At 50.1% G+C, this 25864-nt stretch overlaps 1 protein-coding gene across 1 annotated transcript; it reads left to right on the plus strand.

Moving 5' to 3' along the window:
• Nucleotides 1–10448: 10448 nt before the first annotated feature.
• Nucleotides 10449–25349, plus strand: SALL1 (spalt like transcription factor 1). Its single transcript, XM_047792764.1, has 3 exons — nt 10449–10588; nt 19840–23300; nt 24461–25349. Exons 1-3 carry the CDS (start codon nt 10513–10515, stop codon nt 24899–24901), a joined length of 3978 nt encoding a protein of 1325 aa, XP_047648720.1. The 5' UTR covers nt 10449–10512; the 3' UTR covers nt 24902–25349.
• The last annotated feature ends 515 nt before the right edge of the window (nt 25350–25864 follow it).

The following is a 25864-nucleotide window of genomic DNA, read 5'->3' on the forward strand; positions in this document are numbered from 1 at the left end:
ATTCCTTATTTGGAACACCTATTCCCAACATTGTTTGGGGTGAGAAACCTAGTTTTTCAACTTGATTGAGCTGCAGTTTGAATATACTGAACTACACATACATAAAGTATACATTTTGATCGGTTTTGAAATATCAGTATAGCACTGGGAAACCATCACTACAATGGAGACAGCAAATATTTCGATTACCCGCCCCCAAAGTTTCCTTAGGATGCTTAAATCTCTCCTTCCCTCCCACTCCATCCCCGGGCAACCATTAAACCACTCATTTGCTTTCTGTCACTACAGATTGATTTGCATTTTCTGGCATGTTATATACATAGAGCTCTATGTATTCTTTTGGTTCTGGTTTCTTTCACTCAGCATAATACTTTTGAGAGTCATCCGCATCGTTGCAAGTATCAGTAGTTCATTCAGCATGGATGTTCCACAATTTCTTTTATCCACTCAACCGGAAAAACCAATTTTTTTCTTTTTAGGGCCATACCTACAGCATATGCAAGTTCCCAAGCTAGGTAGGGGTCAAATCAAAGCTTGCTGACGCCTATGCCACAGCCACGGCTACCCCAGATCTGAGCCACATCTTCAACTTACGTTGCAGCTTGTGGCAACACTGGATCCTTAAGCCACTGGACAAAGCCAGGGATTGAACCTGCATCCTCATGGACACTGTGACAGGTTCTTAACCTGCTGAGCCACAGTGGGAAGTCCTGGAAAAACCAATTTAAAAAAAAAAGATATTTAAGTTCCCCAAGCCTCCTGAAAGTATAATAACAAGGAGGAGGAGTGGAAAAGGGAAGAAGGAAAAGAAGCAAACTTTTCCAAGCCAAACTTCTGGGGGTCTTTGCAGTTGTTCTTTCCTTAGCCTGGAATGCTCACGTCCTGACATCTCTGCTCAGCTCATCGTTCACACCTCAACACAGAACTCACTTCACCCAAGGTCTTCCCTGATCCCTCCAAATATTTCTCCTTATGCCTCCATCCGAATCACTCTCCATCACTTCATGCAATTTTATACACTCTATACACATAGATCTCTACGCATACTGCATTTTTAAAATCTCTATCTCCATTAGAATGCTGGCTTCAGAAGACCAGAGACCTTATCTGTCTAGTTCACAATTATATCATTCATGCCTAAAATACCTATATGGAGTGCAGTGAACACTAAATACCTATATAGTAGGCACGCAATAAAAGTTGGTTGAGGAGTTCCCGTCGTGGTGCAGTGGTTAACGAATCCGACTAGGACCCATGAGGTTGCAGGTTCGGTCCCTGCCCTTGCTCAGTGGGTTAAGGATCCGGCATTGCCGTGAGCTGTGGTGTAGGTTGCAGACGCGGCTCAGATCCCGCGTTGCTGTGGCTCTGGCGTAGGCCAGTGGCTACAGCTCCGATTCGACCCTTAGCCTGGGAACCTCCATATGCCGCAGGAGCGGCCCAAAGAAATAGCAAAAAGACCAAAAAAAAAAGACAAAAAAAAAGTTGGTTGAATGAATGGAGGATTGAATGAATGGCAAACTTTGTGCCCCATTGAATTGTATTTTTTTAACTTTTTTTTTTTTTTTGGCTGTGCCTGTGGCACATGGAAGGTCCCAGGCCAGGGATTGAACCCGGGTCACAGCAGCAACCTGAGCCACAGCAGTGACCATGCCAGATCCTTAACCCACTGAGCCACCAGGGAACTCTTGAAGTGTATATTTTAAAGCTACAAATCCTTCCATTTGGAAACATCTCAGAGCTCCCTGATATGGTAAAGACATTTGGGAGGCCACTCACCAATGCTGGGGCGGTGGGGGCAGGGGGGGTGGGGAGCCACTTGCAGACCAACGCCAAGGTCAGGAGGAGAAAGGACCGAGCAGCCAAGACATGGAAACCTATTTAATGCAATGGTGAGAAGCCCAGCCTGGGCTCTCACCACTGCACTGGCTGGCTCCAGTGCTCCCACAAATCATCCGAAAGGCTAAATCATGTTTAAATCCCTCTGATTGTGACCACGGGGAACTATGAAGGACACTCACGCATAATTTACATACTGCCAAGCTCCTAAGAGCCTCTAAAAAAAGTCCCTGAGGGCCTCCGAGCACTATTTTTGAGGAGAAGGACATCAAGTGACAGATTCAATCGAGTCTGCTCCCTCTGCACTGGGGGAAAAAGAAACCTCACCCTCCGCTCCCTGACACCTGTGACTGCCTTAGACTCCGCGTGCTGGCGGATGCTTCCCAAGAAAGCCGAGATTACATGGAAAACGTTGCACATGTGCTATTGCCTGTCCCGTTTTGCACACGACTCCACCGCTAACAGCTATTTTTTTTTTTTTTTGGTCCAGACTCTCTCACTCTTTTTCCAGATTCTAACCATAAAATGTGTTTTAATCTCAAAGCACGGGCAGGCGGGGAAAGGGGGGGGGCTCTCAAGAGCACTTTGTGTTCCGCCAGTAAATGTTACATGACATTTGCTCACAACATGGTTATCTGGCTATAACACAAAGACTAAGTTGGTCCATGCAGCAGCCATTAGAGACTCTGTACCCAGAAAAGACACACACCTGGGGGGGAGCAGGACAGGCTGAGAGGAGGGCTTTCCATTGCAACTGTTCGATTTGGCTATAGGATGCTCTACTGCAATGACCATGGCTAGTGTCTATCATCTGACAAAAATGGAAAGCAAAAGAGTAGATGCAAGTGTTCTAAGTAAACAGAGAAAGAGATTTATACCTTTCAGGGGGGCCAGAGAAACACAGCACCCGTTTTATTGTTTTGTTTTGTTTTCTACAGAGGAATCCACGCAATCAAAAAGACAAATATGTGAGCCACATAAAACCACCAGGTGCATACAGCCTGGTGCCCAAGCAATGGGCCACTTCCATATTCACCATGGAACTTTCTAGAAGTGTGAAGATTCTCTGTCCCTGGCCCAAAGGACCCACTTGCCCAACAGGACTTGGGCTCATGCATCACCTGCTCTAGTTGCAAATTTCTTTAGTAGTTGGGACTTCCTGTTAGAAATTCCCTGAGCTCACACACAGTTTTACCCTATTCTGTTCCCCCTCAGCCCCAACACTGAGCCAGGCAATAAAAAACATGCTCCCAGGAAATAATCTGCTTGATTCATTGTCTGTAAGCAAGGAAAGGAAGGATAGTGTTTGTTCCCCAGTTGTAGCCCCAAGCCTCCCATGTGATTCAGGAGAGTGAATGAATAAATAGATACATGAATAGATGCATGAATGAATAGAGAGTGATATTTTAGCTATAGTATCATTTGATCCCCACAACAAGCCTGTGAGGTAATAACAATACCAGTTAACACTTAGGTTGTGCTAATTATATACCAGCCTCTAGTCTCAATTCTTCATACATATTAACTCTTTTAACCCTCAAGAGCTCTATGAAATAAGGACTATTATTATCTCCATTTAACAGATGAGAAACTGTTGGAAGCTGATGGGGTTGCACCGCTAGGAAGGGGCAAAGCAGAGTCTTACAGGGCGCTCTTAAAACCCTATGCTTCATCTCCATTAGCTCTCCTTTATGGAGCAGGAAACAGAGGGTAGCGAGATGAATGTGATTGAAGCTACTCACCACATGGGTACATACCTAGGACTGCGTTCCCAGGATACTGTCAAACGATAGAGCCCCGACGAGAACCCTAATAGCCTGACTCCAATGCCGGAGTAGGACTTGGGAATAAAGCCAGTCGGTGGCAGATATCTGAGATCCAGAGAGGACAGGTTGTCAAGGGGGCGGGAGGGTGGGGGGACACTGAGCTAGGAGGCTGATTTTCTTAGCACTTTTCTCCCAAACCAGAGGGGCAAAAGGGTTCAGGAGGGAACAAGAAAAGAAAAACAAACCTGGAAAGTATTTTCACCCCGATTCTCCTGAAATCTGTTTGTTTGGGTTGGAGAAGGAGAGATTTGCCTGCATCTTCCCCATTTCAGGCTCCGGGAAAAGGCCACAGCAAACCCTCAGCCAAGTTCTAAGCAGAAGTTACATCCATTACAACCTGAGTGAGATTCTGAGCAAGGCTTCCCAGGATTGGGTTTTGTTATAATATATGCCAAAGAATCAAAGACTCTGAAGGCGGGGGGACGTGGATGAAAGAATGGAGGCCAGGACAGAATGAGAGTTATAACTGAGAAGAAGAAGAAAAAGTTGGAGCTAGTTCCTGGTATGAATGGGTAGGGGTTGATGGCTCAGGATTGTAACCTAAGAGATAATTAATTGCCTCGGTTTTGAGAAGCAAGGAGACAGGGCATTGGAACTGGAAAATGTCAGCCCCTTCAATGTAAAGCTCCACATACAGCTGGAGCTGGAGAGATGAGGATGAACAGTGGGAGAAAGAAATAGCTGTACGACAATTTAGAAAATTCCCTGGACCTGGAAAAGGTGAAAGAAGGCGAAGAAGAGAGGGGTGGGCCATCTCTCCCACCCTGCCCCCCACCTTTTTTTTCTCATTATGCATATGGAGGTATAAAGGATGCAGGTTTGAACCACACAGGATGGATGGATTGACGTTTACCGTGGGGACAGGGTCAAGCTGCAACTCTGACTCACTGCAGCCCCAAGAAGAAATACCTCTCTCCCTCAGAGACAGCACTTTCTCAGTACAGAGAAATATGCCCTAAGAAAGTCATAGCTCAGCTGAGACTTGTGGGATTTGTAAATTACCCATCATGTGAGTGACAGTCTGGCCTTGCTCATGGGCTGCCAGGCAAACAAGGGCCAGGATCCCAGGATGGTTCTGAACCCCATGTGGCCCTTGGACTGAGTAAACAGAAACCAAAAGGTATTCGCCTCAATGCTGACCAAAAAGAAGCCCACCCCAGGCAAGGTCTCACTATACACAGCTTTTTATAAAACCAAGATGCACCTCTCTTTGGGAATTATTGAACTGTTCTACTGTTCTTTAAAAAAAGGATCTTTTTGATGGAGAAAGAAGCAGTGTGTGTGTGTGTGTGTGTGTGTGTGTATGTGTGTGTGTAAATTTGTTGCAAGGGATTTGCTAAATTAGTTCATCTAGGAGCCCCTGGAGGAGGGGGGGGTCATTTGAGCAGATCCCTTTAATTAATGAAAATGAGTTTCCTGGCAGTCCCCCCCAGTCACACCCCCAAATGCACACAGAGTCCAGGGCTCTGCAGAGCTCACGCTTATTCCCAACAGATACCATAGAAGAACCGATTACTATTCACTGGATCCAAAAGTCCTACTTCTTGAGCTGGAAGATGGGAATCTGTGAGCCCTGCTGGGGCTTTCTGGACATCCTACTAATAGGTTCCAGGAATTAGCTACACTCTATTGCATGGTGATGATTTTTTGTTTTTCACGCTCAGAAAACCGCAGAGGGATTTTAACCAAAAGGAAGCAAAGGTTTTCTTTTTATAAATTCGATTAGTCTTTTTCACTTTCTCTACCTCAAGACATTTCCTTTGGGAGGAATTTTATACCCAGAGACCCCTTAGCGAGGCACTGTTGCATGCGAGGCGCTGTGAATTTAAGTGCAAGACGCTCAATGCAGAGGGAAAGTAAAAAAAAAAAATCACAGGCACTTGCGATCGCCGGCGAAGTCGGTTTCTAAATGCCCGTGTGGGGACGGCCCTGCAGAGAAGAAAGACCAAGTTTGCCAGCAGTGTGGGACCCGTGGCTGGGATGCGAGCGGCTGGTTACCAAGCCCGCCCTCCGCTCGCCACGGCTGAATTTCCCGCCGGAGCCGGCGCCTGGGCGCCTGGTCCCCGCGCTGCACCCGGCGCCGGTCTGGAGATAGCCCTTGGCTGCGGGCGGCGGGTTCCCCCCGAAAGTGCGCCTTTTCGCCGCCACCGGGACTTGGCTGCAGGGGAGCCAGTGCGCAAAGCGCTCACAGCACAGGCTCCGCAGGGGCCAGGGTTACCCACCTGAGCCTGCTCCCCCAGGCCTCGGGTTCGAAGCCTCTGCAGTGGCCGAGGAGCGGTTAGGATTTGAGCGACAGCGGTTCGGTTAAGGAAGGAGTTTCTGAAACTCTCGGGGAAGCGGAATACCGGGGCTGGGAAAATAAGCCAGCCTACGGTGGGCTTTCCAAACTTGGTCTTTGCTTTTTAATCATTTTTCCTGTCCCCTCCCCCTCCTCCCACGACTCTGGTCGCGACCCTGGGAAAGAGCTTAAGGGCTAGGGTAATAGCCAAGTCAATCTTTCCTCCCTCCCCCGCCCCCACCTCAACTTTCAGACGAGAAGAATATAAATAAACCTCAGAAGTGGTTAATGCGGGTGCATTCGGCCTCCCGCATCCCAACACATGCCACCGCCACCGCCACCGACACCACCACCCACTCCGTCCCTCCCACCTCCGGGTAGGGGAGGGACTGGGAACCTGATCGCCGGGCTCCTGCTCCTAATATTTCCCCATCAATAATGTTGATACCATCGGCGGCGTGTCTCCACCCCCGCCCCTGCCCGCGGGACGCCGCTGCCGCCTTTTTACCGCTTTCTGCCTGGCACAAGAAAACGAAACCTCCTCCCCTGCCCTCTCGGCCTTCAGCTGGGGGGTTAGCAGGGCCTGGGGCTGGGGGGCTGAGGAATCAGGGGTTCGGGCAGGGCCCTTGGGGGCGACCTTAAGTTCAGGGTAGAGCGCCGGAGGAAAGAGGAGGGTCCCGGGCCCAGGCCAGGCCTCATTCCAGGCTCCATCCCAAATCCGGGTCAGACTGGGTCAGGATAAGACGTTGTTGAGGGTTCAAGAACCAGGCCTTGAGAAAAGGAAGCTCAACACGCTATCCCCTTCCGAGGATGAGGAGATGAAGCAAAGAGGCTGGGAAACCCCTTCACTGGGAACTCAGTTGTGGCCCGCGGCCTTGGGTCACAGCTCTTCAGTCCGGCCAAACCCACCGTGGACGCAGTAGGTCTTGGGAAAACTGAGGGGATGTATTAGCAGAAACATAGGCATCAAGCCCCCCAAATGGGAGTTTGCGAGACAAGCCAAGCGCCTCCCCCAGTGCATGCGGTTCCCGTTGGCCCACGAGGTCACGACCCCGGTGCAGCCTCTGCCTCACTTCGGGCCACCCCCATTTCAGGCCTTGTTGGGATCGGCTAGTCCGAGCCCCATTAGCCCGAATCTCCCCCCGCCCCACAGCAGTTGCCCCACCCAAGGCGGCGACCTGCGACCCCCCGTAGAGCGCGTCGGTCTCTTGGGTGAACAGGGCGTGGGGATGGGCTCCGGCTGCGGCACCTCGCTCGCACTCTGCTGCCTTCTTTCTACCCCCTCAAAAGTACAGATCAACCCCCACTCTGTCTCCATTTTTATTAATTTAATTATTTCTTTGCCTTGCGGCACACGAAGCCTCACCGGCGCGCGCTGACAGTGCGGCGCCCGCGTCTGCGAACCACGGAACTCCGGCCGGAGACAATGGCCCGTAATTGATGTATTGCCATCAACAATAAAGACCAATTCTCCTCTCTCCGCCATTCCGACCATCCCCCTCCTCCCATCCCCCCTCCTCCACCTCCTCTCTCTACTCTTCGGGCCACAGAAGGAAAGAAAACAAACAAGAAATTAGCCGGGGACGCTGCGCACGGAGCCAGACGCGCCCCTCTATGCTTTCGAGGACGCGAAAAAACGAAAAAAGTTATTAAAGTTTGGATCTCCCAATTAATTCGTCTCTGCTCGCCCATTTTTAATGAAACATCGCGAAGCTGATTTTGCGTGCGCATTTCGTTTGGTTGTTTGTTTCGGTGTTTTGGTAGGGGGCGAAAGCTCCCCCCGCCCCGTCCTTAATCACACACACAGCAACACAGCAAGTAACGAACACGTGTGAAGCTCTGCCCGGGAGCTTCTCCCTGCGTACGCGCTGCGTACCGGGAGGAAGGGTTTGCGGGACAGCCAGCTAGGCTCGGTTCCCGGCAGCACGCGGTGCCCGGGAGGCCCGGACTTTCAAGAAGCCAAGATTGTTAGGCGGGCGGCTCCAAACGCGGGCGTAAGCGGAGAAACGAACGTGCAAGTGCACCCTCTGAGAGAGGGTGGGCTGGGGTGTTTGTGAGGACCACAGTTTGCGGAGTGGGGGGGGTTGGTTTAACACGTGCTCCTGCACACTTTCCCGGGGGTCTGGAGGGAAGCGAACGGCTCGCACCCCAGGAGCACGCAGATTCATCTTTGCCGAGGGATCTCTTTAAATATTCAGTGAGAAATAATGGCATTTGAAGCACCACCTATGGAAACATTATTATCTTCATTCTTCAACATCAGCGCCACTGATGGCTTCGTTTGTCTTTTTATCAAAATCTACGGTAACCAACAGGACCTGGGGAGAAAGGGAGAGCGAGGTAGAGAGGGGGCGTGTGTGTGCGCGCGTGCGTGTGTGTGTGTGTGTGTGTGTATAACCGAGCGAGGGCAAAAGAGAGGAAAAAATAGGGAGAAATGAAAAGGTGAAGAGAGGGCGAGCAAGGAGGAGAAAGGAGAAGTTAACCAAGAATAAAATTATTCGGTAGGAGAAAAACAGAAACATTCACCCTCACACAAAATATTTAGATTAAAAAGAATAAAAAAGACAAAAAAAAAAACCCCACTAAAGAAAGAGTCATGGGGGAGCGCAGTAGGGTCTAGAGGACCCGAAACTCTATTCAGAAGATTGGTGCCCACTTCGCGCGAACCGACTGTGTAGCTCTCCAAACTCCAGGGCGCTCCCGAATTGGGGCGTCCTTATGAGCCCTCTAGTTTCCCGATAGCGAGATAGGGCAGGGATTGTGTATCTGCACCCCCCCTCCTCCCCATTACTCAACCGAAGTTTAGTTTGTCCCTCGGGCGCAGGACTTCGGGAACCTTGGAGCGAGAAGACCCCGAGACTCGAGGGGAAGAGCTAGGCTGAGCCCAGGACTGAGCCTCAGGTTCGCGGGCGCCCAAGCCCAGAGGAGGGAGTGCGGGTCCAAGGCTCTCCATTCCGGGCGCGGGTGGGGAGGCTGCATCCCAGCCTGAGGAGATGGAGCTGGTGCGAAAAGTTTGGGCGCCGCGCTCGGCAAATGCCTGAGAGGTGGAGGCGAGCTTCTGCGGGGCCAAACAGCTGCGGACAGGGACCCCCACCCCCACCCCCGCCGCCCCTCTCACTCCCGGCTGGGCTTGGCCACCTCTTTGCCAAGAGCCTGGGGCGCGGCCCCCTCTCCCAGGGCGGGCAGCCCAGGGCTCCCAGGGACTGGCCTTGCCCGGAGCCGGCGAGGTAGGGCCGCGCCTCCCGAGGCCAGGGGAGGGTTGCAGCGCGCCGGGTGAGCGGCGGCCCCTCCCCTCCCCCCGGCTGGAGCTGAACTCGGATCCTAGGCCGGTCTCCGCTCTCCGCCCGCCCCCGGCTCCGCGGCGCCACAGCTGCCGCCGCCTCCCCGCGGAGTGACGCGCCCTGCAGCCAACCGGGGCAGCCGGGGGGGAGGTCCGGGAGGGGTCCTGGGCGGAGCCGGGCCGCCCCCTTACCCCACGGGTTCGGGGCCGCGTCTCCCGAAAACTTCAGCCCTAATTGTCCTGGGAATGTCTGAGGTAGAGAAAGGGGGCAAGCGAGAGCCTGGAGGACTGGGGCCCTTTGAGGCGAATCGGGGTGGCGGGAGAGCTGCCCTTCCCCCCCCCCCCGAGCCCCAAACCCATCACGTTCCCAAACCTTTCCTTGGTCCTCTTCTCCGCGCCCCCGCGAGCCCGGGATCCAGGGATGGAGAACTCGGGGCGGAGGAGCACCGAGCCAGGCGGCGAGAGGGAGGGAGGCCGGGCCGCGGGCGGGAGGCGGACCGGCGTGGGGCTGGCTCTTCCCCACTCGCTTTTTTTTTTTTTTATGGGGGTGGGGGTGGGCTGCTTTCTGGTAGCTCTTAAAGAAACGAAGAAACACTCACGAAACGGGACTTCCTCCCCCCAAATCCCGCCACGGGACTCCCTCCCCCCGCGGGCCGGCGCGCCTAGCGCCGGAGTTGGGAAGTTCGCCGCGCGCCCGCAGCCCGGGTCCCCAGCCGCCGCCCGGCCGCACCCCCCACCCCCTACCCCGAGAGGCTTAATTCCGGGGAGGGCATGCTAATTTGGGTCGGCCCAGCCCGGGATGGGGGGGGGGGAGCGAGGGCGGGGGGGGGGGGGCGCGGGCCGGGGCGCTGGGTGCGCAGAGGCGAGGAGGCAGGCCCCCGGCGGCCCGGCCGCGGAGTCCCGGGCGGTCGCGAAGAGGGTTAACCCAGTGTCGGGCGGCGCGGAGCGCAGAGCCAGCCCCGCGGCCGGCTTATTGGGCCAGCGCGCGGAGAGACAGGGGTCTGCAGCAAATCACGAACTAATTGATTAAGGCGAGCGGGTTTGAATAGCGCTGGCCCGGTGCCAATCGCCTTTCAAAGAGCCCCTCTATGATTAATCGCAATGCATTATTGATAATCATAATTATAGCAGGACACATGCGCGCTGCGCCCGGGGCCGGGGAGCCGGGGAGGGGGCGGGCGGGCCGGCGGGCGGGGGGAGCCGCCGCCGCCGCCGCCGCTCGATTTCCGTAATTTTGAGAAGATTTTTTTTTAGTAATTTTTTATTCTGCCCCAGCTGATGTTTGAGCCAGCATGTCGCGGAGGAAGCAAGCGAAGCCTCAACATTTCCAATCCGACCCCGAAGTGGCCTCGCTCCCCCGGCGAGATGGTGAGTGCTCCGGCCCGCGCCGCGGACACACACACGCGCACACACGCACTGGCACTCACACTCACGCACACTTGGATCCACGCACACGCGTCCGGCCCCCGCGCCCACCGCCCCGCGGTCGCCGCCGCCGCCGAGTCCCCGCTGGCCTTTTTGACTCGGCAATTTTTTTTTCTTTTCAATTTTCAATTTGCCTTTGCTGGGCTTCCCCCTCCTGCCCCGGGGAAAGCAAACACTTCTCTCCGCAGGATCTTTCCGGAGTTGTTGGGTCCTCCTGGGGGGAGGAGAGAGGGCACGCCGGCCTTGTTCCTCTGTCCCAGCTTATCCCGGGAGCGGAGCCCGGGACCCGCTGAACCGTGGCTGGGGCCCGGGTGTCCGGCGGGACTTGGGGTGCGGGCAGAGGCCGGCGGGCGCCTGACTGCGCGGAGCTCCACGCGCTCTCCCGCGGGCGCCCGGGGCCCCGGCCTGGCCTCCGCCGCCCTGGCCCTGCTGCCTTCGGGAAGGAAGTTTACTTTATGTTCCGGGCTGAACTCGGAGCTTTGGGGGAGCTCCCAGCGCCGCGCTCCCCCCGGGTCCCCAACCCTCCCACCCTCCTGGGCTCCGCGCGAGGGAATGGGGTGCCTTTGGGAGTTCAGAGCTGCAAGAAGATGGGGACCTGTGTACCGGCGCTCGCGCCTGATATGCTGGGGTGGAGGCCCGGGTGGAGAGAGCTCTTTGCAGCTAGTTGCTCCCCAGGCAGACTTCGGGAAGACTGGGGGAAAGTGTCGGGGTCCCTCTACCCAAGTTTACCCCCGCATCTCTTCTGCCAATACATGCATTCCCCACCCCACCCCCGCCAGCCCCCAAGTAATCTTTAGACTCGGTCAGCTCTCGCTGAGGATCGTGGTATCTTGCACTTCCAGGAGTGGTAAGGGTCGTTTTTCAGAGCTGGGGGACTATCTAGTCGCCAGAGAATCCCCCTAAAACAGAGGCACTTGCTTCCTCCGACGGAGGCGACAACTGCCGGGTCCCTAAGGGAATTAAGAAGTCCAGAACAAAGTTTGTGTGAGGGAGCTAAGGCAGAGAGAGGGAGAGATCCGGACAGGGAATTGGGGGGTACGGTGGGAGCACCCCTCGAATCCCTCTTTACCCCTAAAGGTGTTTCACTTTGGGGTCTCCCGAGCTCCCAGGCCCAGGGCCGGAGGCGATGGAGCGGAGCCCGGGCTCGGTTCCCCAGCACAGTTCTCTTCTGGGTGCAGAAGGACGAGGGGTATCTCTCTGCCCAAACCCCGTCCCCCAGGAGCGGTCCCCGAGACTCCAGACGCCTCTTGGGATGCACCAGTCCCGGGCGTCAATTTGGGGTGTGGAGGAGGGGGCTGGACCCCTTAGAACTCCGAAGCTGCCATTTGGTGGGCACCTTCTCAGTGCACTCAACTCTGCGGCCGCCTGGGCCCCGTGGTCCCCGGGGCCTTCCTTAGAGGCCTGCTTCTCAGCGGAGCTGGGACGCAGGGAACCGCGCCGAACCCGGGCAGAGACGCGAAGGGAAACCCACCGCCCCTTTACCCTGGCTGTCCGGAAAGGGGACTCCTGGTATAGGGGTCCCTGTTAAGAAATTGGGGAGAACCGAGACCGCTTAAGACATTTGTTTACAGTATTTGTCCCCTTCACCCCAGCACTTTCTCAAGCCTCCAGCCTTTCCCAGAGCCCTGCGATTACTCAGTCCTCTGAAAAGAACCTCTGATCCCCGCTTTCCACCCCAGGCGAGGTCCGGGTCCATGGAGGTGAAATTACCAAAGGCCGCTGTAACAGTCTTTTTCCCGGTTTTCTCAGCTGGTTTCTTCTGCATCTCGTCCCCACACATCTTTTCCCAAAGTTTCTGGTGAGACCTTCCGCACCCGTAATACCGTGAAAGTGCACAATTTGTAGAGGACAAACCTAACTAACTGGAGGAGAAGAAAGAGGTTTTTGGTGTTTTTTTTTTTTTTTTTTTTTAATGTGTGCTGATTTTATATATTTTCAAAATAAAGACTCGGGCTTCGTGGAGAATTGATGCTCCGTAGATCTTTGCCTTTTTGCTGTTGCCTTCTGAATCTGGAATTTTTAATAGTTAAGGCTTCTCATAAAGCCATGGCATAAAAAGAGTTCACTACCTCTGACCATTATTATTTATTAGGACTTTTATTTTTTTAGTTTCTTTGAGCGTTGAGGTAACTTCATTAAGTAACTGCATCAAGTCTCCTTTCTCTTTTTTTTCTTTTACTTTTTTCCTTCTTTCCTTCCTTCCGCCCTTTCTTCTCTTTTTTTTTTTTTCCTTTCTTTCTTTTTTATCGCCCCCAAAGCTGGTTCATTGTCCTAAGAAGCAGTAAACTGTTAGGCATCTTAGGAAACACTCCCCTCCCAGCCCCCTTTCTCACCTCTCCCCGCCCCCCTCTCTTTTTCTCCAGTTGTAATGGTTTTAGGTTATGACTGTATTTACATGGTTGAACAATAAGTTTGGGAGAAGCTGCCTAGAGGGTAGATTTTGTAATAGGGTTACAGGATTTAGTATGTTGTAATAATATTAGTACACAACTAATCCTTCTCCATGTCTGATTTACAGAAGGGCCTTGCACCTTACTAGTTGAGAGACACAGAGAAGGGAACCTGACATGCCTCAAAGTTACCTTAAAGAGTCACCCCCTTTTCTGCAGTGTATTCAGAAATCTCCGTTCTTCCCTCCACACAGAACACACACCTCAAGGACTTCCTGGGGCTCCGAGTTTTTTTTGTTTTTAGTTTGCGGGTTTTTTTTTTTTTTTCCCCCCTTCTTCTTCACCTATATCAAGGTGGCTGTATTTTTAGAAGATAAACCTCTACGTAAACAGCATGGTTACTTTTTCTTTTTTTTTTTTTAATTTATTGGGATATAGTTGGTTTACAATGTTGTAATCTTGAGATGGGCTTAAAATGTGGCACATGAAATGTTGAAGATAACAAAATTCCATCCAGTTGCTGCTCTCAGCAGAGGCTGGCTCCTCTAGTTCCGTAACTTCTGCCCAGAGGGGACCCAGAAAAGTTTGTAGACCCCAGTTACACTAGCCCTGAAAGAGGGGACTCCCAAGGCTGGGAGCAGCCAGGCTTGCTATGCTGCCTATCACGCCTGTGTGTGTTTTGAGTGTGTGCGTGTGTACAAAGAAAACCCGAGCCAGGCTCAACAGCCCGATGAAACTTGTTCATCGGAACAAGTTCAGGAAAAGATTATTTGATCAGTCTTATGATATTCACATTTTCATTCTACTTTAGTGCAGCTCTAATGCCCCAAAATAAACTTGAGAAATTTTTCTGCTTCTTACAAAACCAAGATTGTAGTACATATTTCTTGTCTCTTAAATGATATTCAACAAGTCTCAAATTACTTATAGAAAGAAGACTGCCATTGGGAACATTCTTTACCGAGATAAATAATTCTTAGGAAAGGGAACATTAAAATTGAATGATTTTGTATGTAGGTTCTTTTCTAAAGATTTGGATTTCAGGGGGGCTGTAGGGTGTGTGTTTCGTGTGTGTGTTGGGTTTTTCTTCCTTGGGTGGTGTTTTTTAAGACTCCTGGAACTACATGGATGGCCCACTCAGTCTGCATTCATTTATTAAGAAAGTGTTTCTGTGCTCAGCTTTCCCAAGGAAAAGATAATATTGGAAGAAAGATAAAAACACCATGAACTGCAGATGAAACATTGCCTCTCCTCTAAAGTATCATAAAAATTGCTCTTATTTATATTAATAATGAAATTCTATTATTTACCAAAGTAATTTACTCATTGTGAGCAGCTTAATGGCAACACATTGATTTCTGGGCCCAAAAGGTTAGAGAGAACTCTAACGAATTGGTTTTTTTTGAAAAACCGACACCTGCAAGATAAGGCAGTTGGAAAGAATTCATATTTAATCAGGCTAACTTTAAGTTTGTGGCATAATGGAAGATTCTGGATGAGAACATGCAGACTGTTTGAGGGGACTTGCTTCAGGCTGTACATACTTTCTAAAATGTCACAAATGCACACAAAACGAGCAAAGGGTCGTTGGATGCAAGAGAGGGCGGCTGAAGGTGGACTTGCGATATTGAATGTTTTGTGGTTTATTTTATGTCCAGGTTCACCTATGGTTTATAGTATAGGCACGAGTGCCAATTTATAGGTTATTCTTTGGGAGCTTTCTTTCATTTCTCTGTACTTTTGCGGGTAGCAAGTTGTCTTGGCCACCAGTCCTTTAGAAAGCAGAAACCCCACATTTGAATGCAGAGATCTGCCCGAAAAAAAACCTGGGGGAAATCTAGGCAGCCTCGCAGTTCAGTTTTTTTGAAACTGTGAAAAGCCAAGCTCAGTGGAATCACCAGCACCAATTCCTCCTGCAGGCTTAGTTCGGTTTTTCGAGGGTATCTCCTGATCCCGCTAGCCCTATCTTCCAGAATATTCTTAGATGACCAAAACAGCAGTCATTCAGCAGTGGCGCGAAGGAGAGGGTGAATTAGCCTGAGAACCAGCACCCCTCCCCCTCCAAGAGAAAAAAAAAGTTGGTGTGCCAGGCTTTGGAAAACCTAGATGTGTCGAGCTGTTTTAACCTTTGCTAGCCTCCTCCCATGCAGAGGTGACAAGGTCCAGATCATAATATGTCCTTCGGTATCTTCCCAGTGACCCCCAAATTGAGTCTTGCTAGTCACTTAGCAGGAAGTTCCTAGTTTATTTTAGTTTCACCTTATCAGCTTGGCTTCTTTTCCTAACCTTATTCCCCTGTCACCCTCAGATGCCAGACCCCCAAAGGGGAAGATTGACAGGTAGTTCCCATAGCTCAGTTTTACCCTCAAACAACAGGGATTTAGTTTCTTGTGCCTTTGCCAATGTTTATGTAGTCAAAGTTTAGATCTCGCCTTAAGCAGTTTCTTTTACGCGTCACTGGAATAGGAAAGCCACAAAGAAGTTTTTGAACAAACCCTTGCAACTGGAACCCCATCTAGTGTTCAGTTTGATTCATCCAAAGGGAAGACATTTTCCCCTTTCATTTATTGTGTACATTAGGTGGGCTGGTTATCACGATTTTCAAAGGACTGTCTTGTCCGTGTTGTTATTATTTTTTTTTTTCAGAGATTTCCCTTGTAGCCTTCCACCCGAGAATCTCCTAATCCTGCTCACAACACGGAGGGAGCTTGAAGGGGGCCAGTAAAATGTGGCATTTGGTCGCATCTTCCACAGGACAAACCTTAAGACGCTACAGAAAATATGCAGAGCATATGAGCTGGTGTTTAAAATTGCTTTGGAATCTTAAGCTGGACATTCAGATGCAGGCTTTTCCCAGGTCCGTGAAAGGAAAAGGAAAAACAAAACCAAACCGAAAAAAAAAAAAAAAGATAAAAGACCAATCAATCAAAAATGTTTGTGATAGGCTTTCTAAATTGGCCTACGAAAGAGGAGCAGCCTGTGAATACTGCAGGTTCCAACATCACAATCTTGAGAGGTTTTATGAAAAATGTTAATGTGCTCGGAAGGTGATGGGAAGCAACACCACGAGGGGTCTTGCCGAGGAACTCCAAAAAAGAACCCTAAACGTGGTACAGTGGGGCTGTTGTTTTGTTTTGGTTTGTTTCTTTCTTTCTTTTTTTTTTTCCCCCTGGCTGGTGAAACCTTTCCGTGTGGGACATAGTTTTATTTTTGTTTTCTCAGCAGACAGACAGACTGGCACACTTTAATTTTCTGCCTCCTGTTCCGCAGTGTTGAGTTCAGAGGATGAAAAACTGACACATTTGAATTGGGCATCAAGTACCTAAATAGCACCCAAAGAACCCAAACATCTGGGATTTTCATATAAATAGGATGGAGCTACAAGTTCACCACCTCCTTCCCTGACTCAGAGGTGGGGGGGGAGAACCCCAGAAAATTCCACATATATCTCTTTGTGTGTACATAGTTAGAAAACCACTACTTCTGAAATTTTCCTGTATGACCACAGTTACAAAATTACTTTTCATTTGCATGCAAAATCCATAGAAGAGACTCTGGAATATTATTTTCCCCATAGTACAGGGAACGAGGCAACTGTATTTATTTACTATAATGGGGTCACCGGTTGCAGTCCTGTGTAACAGATTCTTGAGAGAGATAGAAGATACCAGACGGTCAGAAAAATGAATTAGAACGTGTGTGTGTGTGTGTGTGTGTGTGTGTGTGTGTGTGTCTTTTCACAACTTAAAATATTTCCTTTGGTAGTTAAAGATTCAAACTAGTCCTGGTGTTTGGTCTTTTTTTTTTTTTTTTTTTTTTATAACCCTGTTTCACTGGAATTCTGTTCAGAATGCAGATAGATTTAAAGTTAAGAACTATAATAGTGGAGCCACACCTGCTTTTGAAATAAATCAAAATACATATCAAGTTTTTTTTTCTTGGTGTTCATAAACATCAAGAAATTAAATTAGTTGACTCTGCAGTGAGACCGAATGTCAGCTTATTAAAATGTTGTGAAAATCAAAGCTAAAACATGGGCAGCTCTTGTAACACAGTCTCTTTCTTAGAAGCAAGCAGACTTTTTTTTTTAAGTGTCTATATTTTCCATCCAGTTAGCACAATCCTAAATATAAAAATGTTCAGGTTGAAAAACTTAAAAATTCTCAAGTGAGTCTTGAAGCAGCACAAATGGAGAATTCGAGCCCAGGAAAGTAATAATCAGCTAACTCCTGCAAAGTAACCTTCCTTTTATTTTCTCTATATATTATGAGAATATCAGATGTTTGCACGTTATAAAGAATTAAAATGCCCTTTAATCGTGAGCACAGATGTGCTAAATATTTGAAGCAACTACATTGTAATGTGTACAATTGATGAAGTCAGTTTTCTGATTTCCCTGGCTAGTTATTTAGTTCTGAATCTGTCATTATTTGTCTAAGCCCAGCTGACCAAGCAAAACTGTGTTTTAAAGTGGCTTTATGTTTTGATAAATGTGAGCTGGTTGAAAAGTATTTTCCACTGAATGCAGAGCTTAATAGAACATGCTGACATAATAGTTTTAATGCATTTTGTTGAAAATGTGTGAACAAACAGAATAGCTTTTGTTCCTTCATAATTGGCTGTAAAAGTAGATGGAAACATAACCATTACATATGGAAATGTGCAAAGAGAAAGAAATAACATTTCTGTTGAATATATTAGGAATTGCATTTCCTAGTTTAAAATAAGCGTCTGAAATGGATGCATCATTTAAAATTGGTTGTCAAAATACGAAGCTTTCAACAGAATTTTTGTCACATTATTTTTGTCCCGAGTTAAGCAACATAACTTTAGCAAATTTCGTTTAATATTTTGTTTATATTATTTTAAGGCAGAGAGAGAGAGACAGAAAGGGTTTCAAACAGCACCTTGAATGTGCATAGGAATCCTGTGCCAGTTAGGATGATTAAACATTCAATTAAAACGGAATCATTATTGGTATTTTCTGCCACAACTTAAGATTTGTTTGGTATTGTTAATGCATTTTGCACTATACCCTTGCGGAGATTAAAAGATGGGTATTAGGAAAGCTAGCTTGTTAAGTATAACTTAGCTGCCCAAATAACACTCCCAGTGTGCATACATTTGGCGTACTTTACCAGGGCTTCTAATCAGCTTCAGCATCACTCAAGGCAAAGAGAGTTAAGGAATTTTCAGAAGTTAGTATCAGGGTATTAATTATATTTTCTGGAAGGCAAAACTACTCAGGCTTTTTCTTTAAAAAAAAATGTTTACTACAAAGAGGCAAATGCTGGCTCTTTTGAGTTGACTCTTAAGTGTCCTGGAAAAGCAGCATTTTGAGATTGCATTTATTCATATTTGCAATTAGTTTTTTTTTTTTTCTCCCCCTGCAAGTTTTCTGGGAGATTCAATTTGGAAGTCATGGAAACTAACTATTATCTGATTCAGTTCTGCAGAAAAGCATGCAGGGAGGTAATCCTTGAATTAAACAGTTTTTTTTTTTTTTTTCCTCCACAGCCTTCAGAGATGACCACACACCATTTGTACAACAGAAGTTGGTGTTCCCCATGCTGGGCAAACAATGGGACGCCATCCTGTCTTTGAATAGGATGTTAGCTTGGAGTTGGAGATTTTTATGTTTAATTTACAAATGGATCTTAGTGAGAAGAAATCTGAGCAACCAGTGGAAACAAACATGAAATAAAGGGATTTTATAATGAAAAGTTCAGGACAATCTGTTAAACAATTGATAACAGTTAAGAGCAAACTGTTTTTAAAGACATTCAGACCAGGAGAATTGCAAAGCATTTCCAAACTGGAAACCAAGAATTATTTCTTTGCTTCCCCTTAACTGCACATCCTTCTTTAAGTTGATGTGTAATCAGAAACGTAAATCTCATGCCAGTTTTTACAGATAGAAAGAGCACTTTTAATGAAATATTTAGAGGCATAACGTTGCCATTTGGAGCATAGTGGCATATAGTCCTCAGTTAGTAGAATGGTAGCCATGATTGCATTAATTTTAAAAATGAACATGCCATGGGATGATGTATAGGTGCCAGGCAGGCCTTGAAACGGATTATGATCGCTGTGTTTCTCGTGTGTGTGTGTGTACGCACGCACGCACGCACGCACGCATGTTGCTTTCTCTTTTGTATTCAACTGAGTCCTGAAAGGTCTGGAGGATTTGTTACTGATGTGGCTGAAGTGTGTTTGTCACGGATCAGAAGGAGCTCAGGTTCTAGGTAGGGGCTGGAGGTGATTTCCAAGTTGTCAGTCTTCAGCTTGGTGATATGCATTTTTTTTTTTCTCCCTTGTCAACCACTGATTGGAACCTGAATGACTACAAATTAGTTTAGTGACAGAACAAACTGTCACACATATCTTTGAATCAGTTGAAAATGAATAGGGTTGACAGAAACTCAAGAGCCTAATAAGTCCTCAGAATGGTGGCCGGACCCTCTCTGGATGAGTGGAGAATACGGTGTATAAAATATTGGAAATCAATGTTTTGCTATGGAATTTCATTAGGCACCAATGTCGGCAGTTTATAGTATTTTATATTTTGATGGATAACCTGGAGGCTGGGGCTCTCAGAGATACCAGATTGATAGGAAGTCCTCCAACAGCCTTAAGATTTAATTCTGAACGTTCTTAGGGAATATTGATTGGTCTTCAGGGGCCATAGTTTTGAGTTTTGCCGGCAAAAAAGAATTGACCGCCCTCTTTCTCCTTTTTCGAAGTCACAGGTGGCTCCAGGTGTCCTGGCTCCCTCGCTAACCCCGCTCCTTTTGACGTTTGCAGGAGACGCGGAGAGGGGTCAACCCAACCGCACCGCTAAGAGCAAGGATGCCCACGTTTGCGGCCGGTGCTGTGCCGAGTTCTTTGAATTGTCAGATCTTCTGCTCCACAAGAAGAGCTGCACGAAAAACCAACTCGTTTTAATCGTAAATGAGAGTCCAGCCTCTCCCCCCGAACCCTTCTCCCCCAGTCCCTCTCCCCATCATCCCGATGAACAAATGAATGACACGGTTAACAAAACAGAGCAAGGAGACTGCAGCGACCTTCCAGAACACCACGGGCCGGACAGGGAAGAGTCCATGGAGGTGGAGGCCCCGGTGGCTAACAAAGGCAGCAGTGGCCCCCTGGGTGGCAGCAGCGACGGCAGTGGCCCCCCCAGCTGCAGCAGCAGCAGCAGCAGCAGCAGCAGCAGCAGCAGCAGCTCCTGCACAGGTACCTCAGCGATCACAACCTCTCTACCTCAACTTGGGGACCTGGCAACACTGGGCAACTTCTCGGTGATCAACAGCAACGTCATCATCGAGAACCTCCAGAGCACCAAGGTGGCGGTGGCCCAGTTCTCCCAGGAAGCGAGGTGCAGTGGGGCCTCCGGAGGCAAGCTGGCCGTCCCAGCCCTGATGGAGCAGCTCTTAGCTCTGCAGCAGCAGCAGATCCACCAGCTGCAACTGATCGAACAGATTCGTCACCAAATACTGCTGTTGGCGTCTCAGAACGCAGACTTGCCAGCATCTTCTAGTCCTTCTCAAGGTACTTTACGAACATCTGCCAACCCTTTGTCCACCCTAAGTTCCCATTTATCTCAGCAGCTGGCGGCAGCAGCTGGGTTAGCACAGAGCCTCGCTAGCCAGTCTGCCAGCATCAGCGGTGTGAAACAGCTCCCCCCAATCCAGCTACCTCAGAGCAGTTCTGGCAACACCATCCTTCCATCCCACAGTGGCTCTTCCCCCAGTGTTAACATCTTGGCGGCAGCAGTGACCACCCCGGCCTCCGAGAAAGCGGCTTCGAGCGCGGGGGCCGCCCAGGCCGGCAACCCGGCCGTCTCAGCAGCCTCCTCACCAGCTTTCGCAATAAGCAGTTTATTGAGTCCTGCATCTAATCCACTTCTACCTCAGCCGGCCCCTGCTAACTCGGTTTTCCCCACCCCTTTGCCCAACATCGGAACGACGGCAGAGGATTTAAACTCCTTGTCCGCCTTGGCCCAGCAAAGAAAGAGCAAGCCACCAAATGTCACCGCCTTCGACGCGAAAAGCGCTTCCGACGAGGCGTTCTTCAAACACAAGTGCAGGTTCTGCGCGAAGGTCTTCGGAAGCGACAGTGCCTTGCAGATCCACCTCCGTTCCCACACCGGAGAGAGGCCCTTCAAGTGTAACATCTGCGGGAACAGGTTCTCCACCAAGGGGAACCTCAAGGTCCACTTTCAGCGCCACAAAGAGAAGTACCCTCACATCCAGATGAACCCCTACCCGGTGCCTGAGCACTTGGACAACATCCCCACCAGTACCGGCATCCCCTACGGCATGTCCATCCCTCCGGAAAAGCCCGTCACCAGCTGGCTGGACACCAAACCCGTCCTGCCCACCCTGACCACCTCCGTCGGCCTCCCGTTGCCCCCGACCCTCCCGAGCCTCCCCCCCTTCATCAAGACCGAAGAGCCAGCCCCCATCCCCATCAGCCACTCTGCCGCCAGCCCCCCGGGCTCCGTCAAAAGTGACTCCGGGGCTCCCGAGCCGGCCCCGAGAAACCCAGGTGGGCTCCCGGAGGAGGCAGACGCGCCCGCTGGGCCACCCTCCAGTGGCAAAAGCGAAGACAGCGGCGTGGGCCCCAGCTCAGCCCCGGCCGTGAGCACCAGCACTCTGGGCTCCCTGGCCCCCGACGGCGGCCCGGGCAGTGCCTCCACGTTCACCAACCCTTTGTTGCCACTCATGTCCGAGCAGTTTAAGGCGAAGTTTCCCTTCGGGGGACTCTTGGACTCAGCTCAGGCCTCAGAGACGTCCAAGCTTCAACAGCTGGTGGAAAACATTGACAAGAAGGCCACGGACCCCAACGAGTGTATCATCTGCCACCGGGTCCTCAGTTGTCAGAGCGCCCTGAAGATGCACTACCGGACCCACACCGGGGAGAGGCCCTTTAAGTGTAAGATCTGCGGCCGGGCTTTCACCACGAAAGGGAACCTTAAAACCCACTACAGCGTCCATCGTGCGATGCCGCCACTCAGAGTCCAGCATTCCTGCCCCATCTGCCAGAAGAAGTTCACCAACGCTGTGGTCCTACAGCAGCACATCCGCATGCACATGGGGGGCCAGATCCCCAACACCCCCGTCCCTGACAGCTACCCCGAGTCCATGGAGTCCGACACGGGCTCCTTCGATGAGAAGAACTTTGATGACCTAGACACCTTCTCCGATGAAAACATGGAAGACTGTCAGGAGGGCAGCATCCCGGACACGCCCAAGTCCGCGGATGCGTCCCAAGACAGCCTGTCTTCCTCGCCTTTGCCTCTCGAGATGTCGAGCATCGCCGCTTTGGAAAACCAGATGAAGATGATCAATGCCGGCCTGGCGGAGCAGCTGCAGGCCAGCCTGAAGTCGGTGGAGAACGGGTCGGTCGAGGGGGACGTGCTGACCAACGACTCGTCCTCGGTGGGTGGTGACATGGAGAGCCAAAGTGCTGGCAGCCCGGCCATCTCAGAGTCTACCTCCTCCATGCAGGCTCTGTCCCCATCCAACAGCACCCAGGAATTCCACAAGTCACCCAGCGCCGAGGAGAAGCCACAGAGAGCCGGAGCCAGTGACTTTGCCAATGGCTTGTCGCCCACCCCCGTGAACGGTGGGGCTTTGGACTTGACATCCAGTCACACGGAGAAAATCATCAAGGAAGATTCTTTAGGGATCCTCTTCCCGTTCAGAGACCGGGGTAAATTTAAAAACACTGCTTGCGACATTTGTGGCAAGACCTTTGCTTGTCAGAGTGCCTTGGACATTCACTACAGAAGTCATACCAAAGAGAGACCATTTATTTGCACAGTCTGCAATCGTGGCTTTTCCACCAAGGGTAATTTGAAGCAACACATGTTGACACATCAGATGCGAGATCTACCATCACAGCTCTTTGAGCCCAGTTCCAACCTTGGCCCCAATCAGAACTCAGCGGTGATTCCCGCCAACTCGTTGGCGTCTCTCATCAAGACAGAGGTCAACGGCTTCGTGCATGTGACTCCTCAGGACAGTAAGGACACCCCCACGGGGCACGTTCCTTCGGGGCCTCTGTCCTCCTCTGCCGCCACGTCCCCAGTTCTGCTCCCAGCTCTGCCCAGGAGAACCCCCAAACAGCACTACTGCAACACATGTGGCAAGACCTTCTCCTCGTCGAGTGCCCTGCAGATCCACGAGAGAACTCACACTGGAGAGAAGCCCTTTGCTTGCACTATTTGTGGAAGAGCATTCACAACAAAAGGCAATCTTAAGGTATCTCTCCATCTGCACCTCACCCAGACCCACCCCGGCAGCCCCCTCTCTCTCCCCCTCGGCCACCGACGGTTTGTAATGCATGCTCCCAGAGTCCTCGGCCCAGAGGGTCAGGGAGAGCGTTCCTGGAGGGAACCTGCTGCGTGGGGCTGATCCGGAGCCACGCGGGTGCCCGTGCAGGTCAGGATCCCGGCAGGGACCGGGGCGGGCTGTGCCGCCTGGAGAAGGTCAGAGCGCATTGAATAATCTGGTACCTAAGCGGAGCAGCGGCCCAGCTCCGTTGTCTCCGCTAAGTGCACCAAATGAATTGCTTTACCTACCAAGGCAGACAGCCCGGCGTTACCATGGGGTATTGATTAAAGACCTCCATGCGGCCTGTGTGCTGCCCGTATCACTTAATAATTACAGTTCTCCGCGGCGTGGGCCTCTATTTCTTCATAACTCTGCAGTCCAGCCTGGTTTGTCTTTCTAAAAACGGTAACGTCACCGCTCTGCTAATGGGTATTATGATAATTGATTATACAACAGGTCCTCCTGATCTGTGTTGGAGAGAAAGCAAATATGCTTAAGTTCTAGAGCAACAGAGGAGCCCTCTCACTGTGTACATTTTTCTGTTGACAGAGTATTTCTCCAGAGATCGCTGCCAGTAATGTGAGATGAATAATTACTTTCTGGCTCTTTCTCTCCACGCACGGGCCCTCCAATGGGCAATCAGTGAGGGGCACTTGCTTCCCATCTGAGAAGGACATTTATAGGCTAAAGGGTGTCAGATACAATACTTACCAGGGCAATGAGAGTGGACATAACAATTCTAACCCTGAAAGGAGCTATCTGCGACGGACTGGCTTGCTTGAGGCCATTATAAGCTAAATACAGGTAATAAAAATGGAGTAAGTAAGGCATCCTTGCCCAGGCAGAGGAGAGGCGGCCCAGGGCTGCAGAGAGCAGACACCTTATTACCCGCAGACTGGAGTGGAGGGTGCTCGTTCCCCTTCCCACTGTCGGGCCCATAATAAGAACAGACATCACAGCCCCTCGCCTTGTCGTGTGTTGGGATATGAGCTGAGACAGATTCCACTATTAAGCTTCTCCCTTCCTCCCCCCCCCCCCCACTTTTTTTCCTCCCCTGCCCCCCCCCGCCTCTTCACCCCCCCCCCCAGGTACACATGGGCACTCATATGTGGAACAGCACCCCTGCACGCCGAGGTCGCCGGCTCTCCGTGGATGGCCCCATGACATTTCTAGGAGGCAATCCTGTCAAGTTCCCAGAAATGTTCCAGAAGGATTTGGCGGCCAGGTCAGGAAGCGGGGATCCTTCCAATTTCTGGAATCAGTATGCAGCAGCGCTCTCCAACGGGCTGGCCATGAAGGCCAACGAGATCTCAGTCATTCAGAACGGCGGCGTCCCTCCCGTTCCTGGCAGCCTGGGCAGCGGGAGCAGCTCACCTATTAGCGGGCTGACAGGAAACCTGGAGAAGCTCCAGAACTCAGAGCCCAGCGCGCCCCTGGCTGGCCTGGAGAAGATGGCAAGCAGTGAGAACGGAACCAACTTCCGTTTCACCCGCTTCGTGGAAGACAGCAAAGAGATCGTCACAAGTTAAAGCCACTCTGGCTGGAGAAGGAGCATCCCCTGTCCCCAATGAGACCCACGGTTGCTTCCTACTCCTTTTGCCCCCTGCCCCGCCCTGCCCCGAGCCCCCCTGGCCTTCTTGGTTCCCCCAGATCTCTGAACTACAACGTTCTGAAGACATTCTTTTATACCTTGTTCCACTTCTAGAGTTCTAAGAAAGCTTATTTATTAGTGATATAACCTTGCTTTGCAAACAGAATGCAAGCGTTAACTTTGGTCTTCTATATTTTGGGACTAAATACTAATTGACTAGAGTCCTGTAAACTTGCTGTAACATTTATGGCAATTGCAAGTTGCCCTGCTAGGCGGTCTTCATCTGGCATTAACTTATTTTCTATATCCAGTTTAATATGAATCTGGTGTTGATGCAATGCCTCAGTGATGCATTAGATCTCTAATAAAGTCTGTATATAAATGTACACTTTGATCCTGCTGGAAAAATTTTATCAGCAAACACATGGTCTAATCTCTCGAAACAAATTTAAGGGAAGAACTGAACATACAGACTGAACTGTGTGGTTCTTTGAAAGGTGTGGGTTTGGGTTTGGATTTGGGTTTTTTGGTTTTTTTTTTTTTTGATTTTGATTCTAAAATTCAACCTGCATTTTTTTTTTTTTTGGTAGATTTAACCATTTCCGTTTTGAACTGCTCTTTGTATCGTGCTTTTTACTTGAGTCGTCCTCAATGTTAATAAGTTTCTGTACAGTGATAAGCACGCAGAATCCTTTAGGAAAAAAATACAAGTGTTGTTTTGGTAGTTGAAACTGAGACGTAACATTTTGCCTTGTAGGTATATTCACAATAGAAAATGTGTGCTGGAATTTCACAATGCTGCTAAGTATAGCATCTTGAACAACCTTCAGTGGAGAAAACGTAGATGCTCTTGTATATACAAAGAAATATCACTTTCATTAAAATGTACATATATGTTCCT

This window comes from Phacochoerus africanus, chromosome 8, assembly GCF_016906955.1.
Source record: "Phacochoerus africanus isolate WHEZ1 chromosome 8, ROS_Pafr_v1, whole genome shotgun sequence".
NCBI lineage: Eukaryota > Metazoa > Chordata > Mammalia > Artiodactyla > Suidae > Phacochoerus > Phacochoerus africanus.

Bases quoted from the DNA above. Each gene is read 5' to 3' on its own strand.
- SALL1 (XM_047792764.1), top strand. From the start codon at position 10,513: ATGTCGCGGAGGAAGCAAGCGAAGCCTCAACATTTCCAATCCGACCCC. The intron at 10,589-19,839 runs GTGAGTGCTCCG...TGACGTTTGCAG, and splicing joins CTCGCTCCCCCGGCGAGATG to GAGACGCGGAGAGGGGTCAA. The intron at 23,301-24,460 runs GTATCTCTCCAT...CCCCCCCCCCAG, and splicing joins CAACAAAAGGCAATCTTAAG to GTACACATGGGCACTCATAT.